The sequence below is a fragment of the Austrofundulus limnaeus genome, unplaced genomic scaffold (genome assembly GCF_001266775.1).
Source record: "Austrofundulus limnaeus strain Quisiro unplaced genomic scaffold, Austrofundulus_limnaeus-1.0 Scaffold616, whole genome shotgun sequence".
Classification (NCBI taxonomy): Eukaryota; Metazoa; Chordata; class Actinopteri; order Cyprinodontiformes; family Rivulidae; genus Austrofundulus; species Austrofundulus limnaeus.
Window position 1 is genome coordinate 144688 of NW_013953018.1, and position 9533 is coordinate 154220.

At 37.3% G+C, this 9533-nt stretch overlaps 1 protein-coding gene across 1 annotated transcript in view; it reads right to left on the minus strand.

Moving 5' to 3' along the window:
- ltv1 (LTV1 ribosome biogenesis factor) overlaps positions 1-2510 on the minus strand; it is a 47954-nt gene extending 45444 nt beyond the window's left edge. Inside the window, exon 1 of the mRNA XM_014027099.1 lies at positions 2369-2510. Within this exon, the coding sequence (XP_013882553.1) occupies positions 2369-2371 (3 nt within the window). The 5' untranslated portion in view covers positions 2372-2510. The remainder of the gene's footprint in view (positions 1-2368) is intronic.
- Between the last annotated feature and the right edge of the window lie 7023 nt (positions 2511-9533).

The following is a 9533-nucleotide window of genomic DNA, read 5'->3' on the forward strand; positions in this document are numbered from 1 at the left end:
TTTCAGGGTATTGTAATTTATTTTATTTATTAAACTGTAGAATGTTTTTCAGTTTAAAATGTTGGCCTATGTGATCAATTGGTTTAAAATAAATGGGTCAGTTTTTCTCATACCTACTCTTTTTCACTGTTTGACCTGATCAAGACTTTTCTAAGATTTTACACTACAAAATAGGTAAAAGTGTGTGACTTGCACTGTTACAGTAACGGGTCAATATCGGTATCGGTCAATATCGGTATCGGACATTTCTCAAAGTTGTAATWTCGGTATCGTATCGGAAGTGAAAAAGTGGTATCGGGACATCCCTACATCCAACAACACTGTCACCTGCAAGTCCGTTTTAATTTAAAACCTTTTAAACTTGTGACAGTTTTCCTTCAAGATTTAACAGTTTAATATAAAAGTTTGTCCTTATGGTGAAGAGAAAAAAGTGATATTGTACTTTGCAACACAGTTGAACCATTTTCAATATTTAAGAGCAGATCGAATCGAATTGAACCGAATGATTAATCCTTATGTCGACCCAATTCCAAATTGTATTAAATTAATCTATTTCCTCAAAATTTAACACTAATAATAAAATGTGGAAAAAGGTAAGTGTTGTGAATACTTTCTGGATGCAATAAAGACTCTTCCCTTGATTAAATATGTTGGAAACATTTCTGTTGTCAACCACTAAACAACCACTTTCTTGCTATTAATTTAACAAATAAACAGTGAAATGTTTAAAATTAGATTTGATGAAATCTGATTATAAACACTTTCATCTTAAACTGTATATGTTTTCACTTAACTCTTGAGACATCTTTAAATTGAATTTGCACTTTTTAATGTTTTCACAGAGTGTTGAGGGAAGGTGAGATACTGTCATCTTTTGTCTGCTTTACCTTGGGAGAAACCAAGACGAGCTCTTCCAAACAGTAACTGTCAGGTATGTTACATGACTAATCATCCACACTACACAATAATCAGTTTGTTTTGAACAAGAAAACTCAATCATATCAAAACTTATTGTTGTAGATATACTATATTTAAAGTTTCCCCTGCTTTTTGTGTTTCCCACCCAAAAAGGACCAACCTCAAGGAGGTGCAGAATCCTACGGCAGAAAAATCAATCTAAGAGACTAATCAGTGCTTTAAATCACATCCATACATGGATGGGACACATATCAGAGGCACGGGGATTCAGCTTCCTGTCCAAGGACACTTTGACATGTGAGTGTGACAGAACAGTGGTGGAATCGAACCGGCAACTCTTCCATTCGAGGAATGATTCTCCTCAGCCACAGCCGCCCAAATGTATGTAAGTTATGTTGTTTTATCATTCCACAAGCAGGACATTCGGATGTAACAGGTTTTTTTTAGCTTTATAGTTACAAAATACAGTACATATTTGTTTTGTTCTTTGTTTGTTTGTTTGTTTGTTTGTTTGGTTGTTTGTTTGTTTGGTTGGTTTTTCCACTGATTATCAGATGTTCACTGAAATACCATGTTCCAAAATTGTCACTTTGGTACAGATAAAGATAGGAGACACGTTAAACTGTAAGTTTGCAAAACAAAATAATGTCAAACTACCGATTAAGTTTTGGGGAAAAGAAACTTTCACACTGTAGCCCTTTGTAAGTGAGATGTTTTACAGGAATTGGAAATTATATTTGTAATAAAAGAAGACTTTTTTCAAAAAAAAATCTGAATATTGCATCAGCATCCTGTAACTGCTAATTTAATTTTTTGATTTGCAATGATTGTGCAGAACTGTTGTTAAGCAAAAACTGTTCAAGAGTCTAAATATGTATCTTTATAACCATTTGTCTAACTAAAATTCAACACAATTGGTGCTTGAACTTGAGTGCGTATGATCATTTTGTTCCATCAGTTTATTTATTGAGCATGTTTTTTTTTCTTTAAATAAAAGTTGTTATGATCATTTACAGTCTGAAAATGTATTTGTGTCCTTTTTTACCTAGGGTGACAAATGTATTTAATTGTTATATAAAATTATTAAGTACATCGACAGTAACAAATAAGCAATATTACTCAAATATTGAAGGTAATAAGTATTGAAATCTTCCCAGAGTCATACCCAAACAATCATTAAAAACCCACTCATGGAAGCATTTAGTAATTAAAAAAAATAAATAATAACGGGTAAATGTTGAAAAGGAGACAACACTAATTTTTCTACATCACAGCAGATAAACAAAGTCACTTATTGGTCCTCTTCTTGTATTAATTAACACCATAAAATCACTAACAGAACGCTCAAACATTACAACACGTGTTTATTTCATAAGTTATAGCTGTTTACTATCGCAAGCTAGCATCTACTAGCTATCACGGTTAGCTTAGTTTGAAATTCTTATCTTACCATTTTCTAATAAGCTTCTGACGACTCTTCTACAGATAGATTCCACTTTCTGTGACGTACTTGCTAAAACCGTAACCTAATAAATCCCAGATTTAATGTTACGCCACGTTAAATCTACCTCGGCTAATCAACACCATGTTGACGCTACTAGAACAACGTGGGAGGAGCGGCCTGCTGTGATTGGCGGTTCCTGCCAGAAAACCTGACGAGAGCTCAGATCTCATTGGTAGCTAAATGTGTCTGTCAGGTCTCTGTTGCACCGAGTATGGCAAGCCACCTTAGCATAAAATCGGTTTCGTCTGACTATCTGTAATTACATTCTAGATGGCTATAAATGAGTTTTGACTGGGAACAACTACACTTTGACTATCCTGAATGGTAATTTAAGACAGTGATTCCCAACCAGGGGTACACATATTAGAGAGGGTACGTAGAAATATTTCCCAGGTGTATAAAAAATAAAAACAGGACTGGGATATGTAGGTCCCTATGATTTCTGCAATCATGGATTTGACACTAATATAATCCAGTAAAAAATGCAAAATCTCATGGAATTTGCTAATTTGGGTGAGTTTCTGGTGTATTTTGGGGGTACACAAGTCTAAAAAGTTTGGGAACCACTGTCCTAAACCCTTCATCCAATTTTAATGTGGATAACCTCAAATGAAAGCTGAATGTCTGGATTTATGTCCATGTACGTTATATAAATATAACTTGAATATGTTTCAGTAAACAGGTAAAAAGACAAAATTTGTGTCAGTGTCCAAATATATGTATATGGACCTAACTGTATGTATAATATATTCATCCACGGATACACAAATATATACAGCAATGTACACTCACCGGCCACTTTATTAGGTACACCACGCTAGTAACGGGTTGGACCCCCTTTTGCCTTCAGAACTGCCTCAATTCTTCGTGGCATAGATTCAACAAGGTTCTGGAAACATTCCTCAGAGAGTCTGGTCCATATTGACATGATAACATCACACAGTTGCTGTAGATTTGTCAGCTGCACATTCATGATGCGAATCTCCTGTTTCACCACATCCCAAAGGTACTCTATTGCAGAGGTTCTCAAACTGGGGTCCCAGGACCCCTAGGGGTCTGCAAGCCCTATTTTAGGGGTCCTCAAAAAATGTCAATGAATTGTTTATTTGGTTTTCATTTTTAAAAATGCATATGGGGGAAAATGCACTGGTAAAACATACATACTAAACCAAACAAAAAAATAATATTCCCATTTAGGCAGTGTTGTATAAAGTACCTGAAAGTGATACTTGAACAAAAGTACAAGTATCTTATCATAAAATTACTTTAGCAAAAGTTAAAGTCTCCTCCAATAATATTACTTGAGTAAAAGTCTTATCTGATTTATTTTGTACTTTAAAGTAAATTTCTGACTTAAATGTATTTAAGTATTAAAAGTAAATTTCTGACATAAAATGTACTTAAGTATTAAAAGTAAAAGTATTGAGTAAAAATGAATGGTTAGATTTTCCAAAATACATTTATTGGGAGGTGACCTCTTGAAAATATTTATTCTAATGGCGTGCAGCTTTGATGAATTATCTACAAACTTGCTACAGTATCAGAATKGTATCTATTTATACTTAAAATCCAACCACAATTAAATTCATTCTATCCAGGAGCCACAATTTTTCAGGATAATATTTTTTTTAACAATAACGAGTCAAAATGAAATAGGAGAAACAAGTTTCCACTTCTTACCTTTTTAAAATATGTAAGTAGAAAGTACAGATAATTGTGTAAAAATGTAGGAGTAGAAGTAAAAATTATGCTGAAAAATAATTACTTAATTAAAGTACAGATACCCAAAATTTCTACTTGAGTACAGTAACAAAGTATTTGTATTTTGTTACATTACAATTATTTTTAAAACAGCATGGTGTTTATGAGGGGGTCCCTGGAAAATTTTCACCCTTGTAAGGGGTCCTCAGACCCAAAAAGTTTGATAACCTCTGCTCTATTGGACTGAGAACTGGTGACTGTGGAGGCCATTCGAGTACAGTGAACTCATTGTTGTGTTCAAGAAACCAGTCTGAGATGATTCATGCTTTATGACATGCAGGGTTGTATAAAGTACCTCAAAGTGATACTTCAGTAAAAGTACAAGTATCTTATCATAAAAATACTTTGGTAAAAGTTAAAGTCTTCTCTAAAAATATTACTTGAGTAAAAGTACAAGTATCTTATCATAAAAATACTTTGGTAAAAGTTAAAGTCTTCTCTAAAAATATCGCTTGAGTAAAAGTCTTAAAGTATCTGATATTTTTGTACTTGAGTTTCAAATTACGTTTCTGACACAAAATCTACTTAAGCATTAAAAGTAAAAGTACTGAGTAAAAGTGAGCAGTTAGATTTTCCACAATGACATTTACTGGGAGGTGACTTCTCAAAAAATATTTTTTCTAACAGCGTGCAGCTGTGTAGAAGCTAATAAGGTGTCAGAATGGTATATATTTATACTTCTTCTCCAACCACAATTAAATTCACTCTATCAGGAGACACAATTTATCAGGATAGTATTTTTTAAAGTAATAACAACTTAGAATAAAATAGGAGTAACGACTTTCTACTTCTTACCTTTTAAAAAAAATGTAGTGAGTAGAAAGTACAGATAATTGTGTAAAATGTAATGAGTAAAAATARAAAGTACGCTGAAAAATAATTACTCAAGTAAAGTACAGATACCCAAAAATTCTACTTAAGTACAGTAAYGAAGTATTTGTACTTAGTTACTTTACAACTCTGATGACATGGAGCTGGAAGCAGCCATCAGAAGATGGTACACTGTGGTCATAAAGGGATGGACATGGTCAGCAACAATACTCATGTTGGCAGTTGGTGTTATGGTTACAACTGAGGAATGAACCCAAATCCAGACGGAAATAAAGTTTTAGCAAAAATGAGAATATTTATTACAAAAACTAAAACAAAAAGATGACGCAGCAGCAAACTTACAACGAACTCAAAAGACAACAGGGAGACGTCGAGGAGAACCATGAAACATCAAACAATGAACCAGTGAGTGTGTGGAGTGCTGAACCAGAATATATACAGACTGTGTGTGTGTGTGTGTGTGTGTGTGTGTGTGCGCGCGCGCGTGTGCGTGTGCGTGTGTGTGTGTGACAGGATGAAATGACAAGTAACAGCTGAGGGAAAAGAGGCGTAATGACGACTGGAGAACACAAGGGGGAGGTAAGACAAAAGACAAAAAACACACAACCTCACAGTACCTCCCCTCTACGTTTCATCACCCAACGATACGATACGAACACGGGAGGGAGGCGGGGGAACAACAAAAACAGCACAGGACAGACGGCACGAGACAAAAGACAATGAAGGAAACAAAACAAAAAAAAACACAGAAAACAAAAAACCAACAGGGAACCCCTGGGAAAAAAACAACAACAAAAAAAGTCACTAGGTGGCCTCAGGCACATCTAAAGAGGGCAGAAAATTCAGATGGGCGGCCAGGGATCCAACACAGGCGAGGTACGGGCTCAGGTGGGCGACTGTGGACTCGGCCGCAATGGAGGCAGAGGTCTGGAGGGCAGCTTTGAGCCCGGCCACGACGAGGATGGAGCTCTGGAGACACTGCAGGAGCCAGCTGAGGAGACTCTGGAGGTGCCGGCTGAAGATGGATGGAGAACTCTGCCACAGTCGACGAGGAGACCTTAACCGCAGACAGTGGGTTCTCAGCTGCAGACGATAAGGTCTCAGCTGCAGACGGCGAGATCTCAGCTGTAGCAGGGACCAGAGTGGACTCGGGAGCAGAGACTGGCATGGAGACCTTGAGAGCCTCAGGCAGACCCGGGGAATTCACAATATGACCCGGGGGCCTTGTAGGCTAAGGTGCAGGTTCTGGCTCTTGCTCCGGTGTAGACTCTGGCTCTATGAATTCTGATGCTGACTCCAGCTCCAAGGACTCAGGTGCTGCAGCAGATATGGACAGCATCTCCACATGAGCAGCCATGATGAATACTGCCACAGCAGCCAGGGTGGCGACCACCACCTCCCTCCCCTCAAGACCCTCCTCACAGGAGGGGGACGCATCGACCGTCAGGAGAGCACAGGGAGCTGTAGAGGCGTCGACCGTCTGTGGCGCGCAGATAGAGGTGGAAACATCGATCCTCTCAGAGGCGCTGACAGCGCAGGAAGTAGAGGCATCGATCCTCTCAGAGGTGCAAGAGGCTGGAGGTCTCAGGCGCCATCTTGGTAGTGGCACTGGAGGAAACGTCCGGGACCCTTTCGGAGGCAGCACTGGAGGAGGCGGCGTACGGGACTGTCTCGGAGGAGATGCTGGCGGGAGAAACGGAGGCGGCAATGAAGAAGGGAAAATCATCGGCCCAGCAGAGCAGTACCCGATGTACTGATTGGTTGGTTTTAATAAAGAAAAAATATAGATAAAATGTCTGAGTGGTTGTGTGTTTTACAAAATAATTATACATAAATCAGAAAATTCTATTACTGTTAACCTCACAAAAAATGTTTAAAGGGATCCACGATTAGTTGTAACATTAAACTTTATTTATTTGCGCTAGCACCCACTCTATATTGCCTTATATGTATTAGCGACAAACAAGCTAAACTGAGGTCCTCTATCCATATTTTCAATTACAGGCTGAGTTATTTTTGCGTTCCCCTCTCTGTCATGTGGATGGAGGACCTCAGTGATGAGAGGAGAATATGTAGCACTGAGCTAATACATATATATGGTGATAGCATTGGGGCTAATGCTAAAGCTAACAGGCTAAGCTGAGGTTCTTCTTCCATGAAGCAGCTCTGTTGTCCTCCATCCATATTTTCAGTTCTAGGCTGAGTCAGTTCTACCTTCTCCTCTCTGTCAATGCTCTCTGGTYTCATTTAAAAGAGTCGATCATCAGATATTGTCCAAGATTAACCTTCAGGGTGGATATAGCTCGCTAGCAGCCTCGCACCAATGACCTAGTTGATGTCATCATTTACCCAGAATGCTTTGCATGTAAATAAAATGGCCCCATACATGTAATATTTTTAAACTTTTAGTTTAAAAATTATAAAAACTGAACATCCTACATTATTTTTACAGTCTCTATTTTACAGTTAAAGTATGTGTTTATCATATAAAGTCAAATGTTACAACTAATCGGGGATCCCTTTAAATAAGTTGTACCATTTGTGTTTATATACGTATGTAGCTGTTTTAGCTGTATGTATTAGGTTTGCAGCAAAAATAAATAAAAACACTTGAAAATCAGTTATGTATTCAGTGAGTTATGATTATTTAAACATGCTGATACTTCCCTGCATACGGTGGCCCAGAGGTGTCGACACAAATCAAAAAGCCGCAACAAAAATCAAAAAGCTGCAACACAAATCAAAAAGCCACAACACAAATACAAAAGTCACAACACAAATCAAAAAGCTGCAACACAAATACAAACACTACACTTTGAACAAGGCATTTTCATAGGCTATGATAAAAACAGCCCAGCGTATCTAGTGTTTTATCCAAACACTGAAAAGATACAGAAACATAGACTGGTAAAATTCACAAACAAGACAACAAAAGAAGACGAGACACAAACTGATCCAAACATAGAACATGTTCCAGAGGATCTGTATATCAGAACTTTCGACAAAAATGAAAAAGATAGTGAAAATTTTGAAAATGTACGGGATAAAAGTGGTGTTTCTGAGGCCGTACCTGAACAGACTGTAACCAGAAGGAACCCACAAAGAAGCAGAAAGAAACCAGCACATCTACAGGACTTTAAAACTGAGGATACAGAAGACAAACTACRAATGAGTGTGGACTCTTGTTACACAATGGTATGTGATGTTCCTCAGACCTATAAGGAAGCCAAAGCCATGCATCTCTTCACTATGAGAGAAGAGATGCAGTCACTGAAGGAAAGTGAGACATTTGTACTTACATAGCTGTCACAGGACAAAAAGATAATTGGGGGAAATGGGTTTTTACATTTAAAAATGAGGTTGATGCTTCTGAAAAATACAAGGCAAAGTACGTAGCAAAAGGTTATAATCAAAAACATGGCATTGGCTATGAAGAGACATTTTCACCAACAGCTGACATGACGAGTGTAAGAGTGGTTATGCAAAAGGCAGCGCAAAAAATTTAATCCTACATCAGATGGATGTTAAATCTGCATATTTGCATGCACCCATTGATCAAGAAATTTACATAGACCAACCAGAAGGTTTTGAGAAGATGTCTAAAACAGGGGAAAAACTTGTTTGCAAACTACAAAAGTCCCAATGGTCTAAAACAATACGGCAGAAACTGGAATGCTTTACTGCATACATATTTGAATGAAAATGGTTACAAACCAAATCCCAGTGATCAGTGTATGTATACTAGAGAGAGAAATTTGTGAAAAAAATCATTCTACTGATATGATCTTATCATCGCAGCTGACAGTGAAGAAGTTTTGAAAGAAGTGAAAAAGATGCTAAATGAAAAGTTCAAAATAAAAGATCTAGGAAGACTGAAGAATTCTCTGGGAATAGATTTTGACCAAACAAAAAATCTAGTAAAGATGTCACAGAAAAAATGTGTAACCAAAATACTGAAGAGATTTGGACTGGAGGATTGTAAACCCAGAGAGACGCCATGTGAATCAAAGCTAGAGTACTCAAATGATGCAGAAAAAACAAAAGATCCTAGGACGTATAGAGAGGCAGTGGGAAGTTTAATATACTTATCCACTTGTACACGACCAGATATAAGTTTTGTGGTCAGTAAACTTTCCCAGCTCTTTAATGAACCAACAATAGAGCACTGGAATACAGTGAAACATGATTTCCAATACCTCAAAGGTAACAGAAAAAGAGTTAAGTTTTAAAAGAAATAACTCACAAAATCTTGGACTAAAAATCTTCTGTGATGCTGATTGGGCATCAGATGCAACTGATAGAAGAAACACAACAGGTGTTACATTAAAGGATGAAAGCTCTTTGATCTCTTGGAAGACAAAGAAACAACCAACAATGGCACTGTCTACCTGCGAGGCAGAGTACTTACAGCGGGTAAAATAAGAATTGAACACGTGACCATTTTTCTCAGTAAATATATTACTAGAGGTGCTAATGACATGAAATTTTCACCAGATGTCGGTAACAACCCAAGTGATCC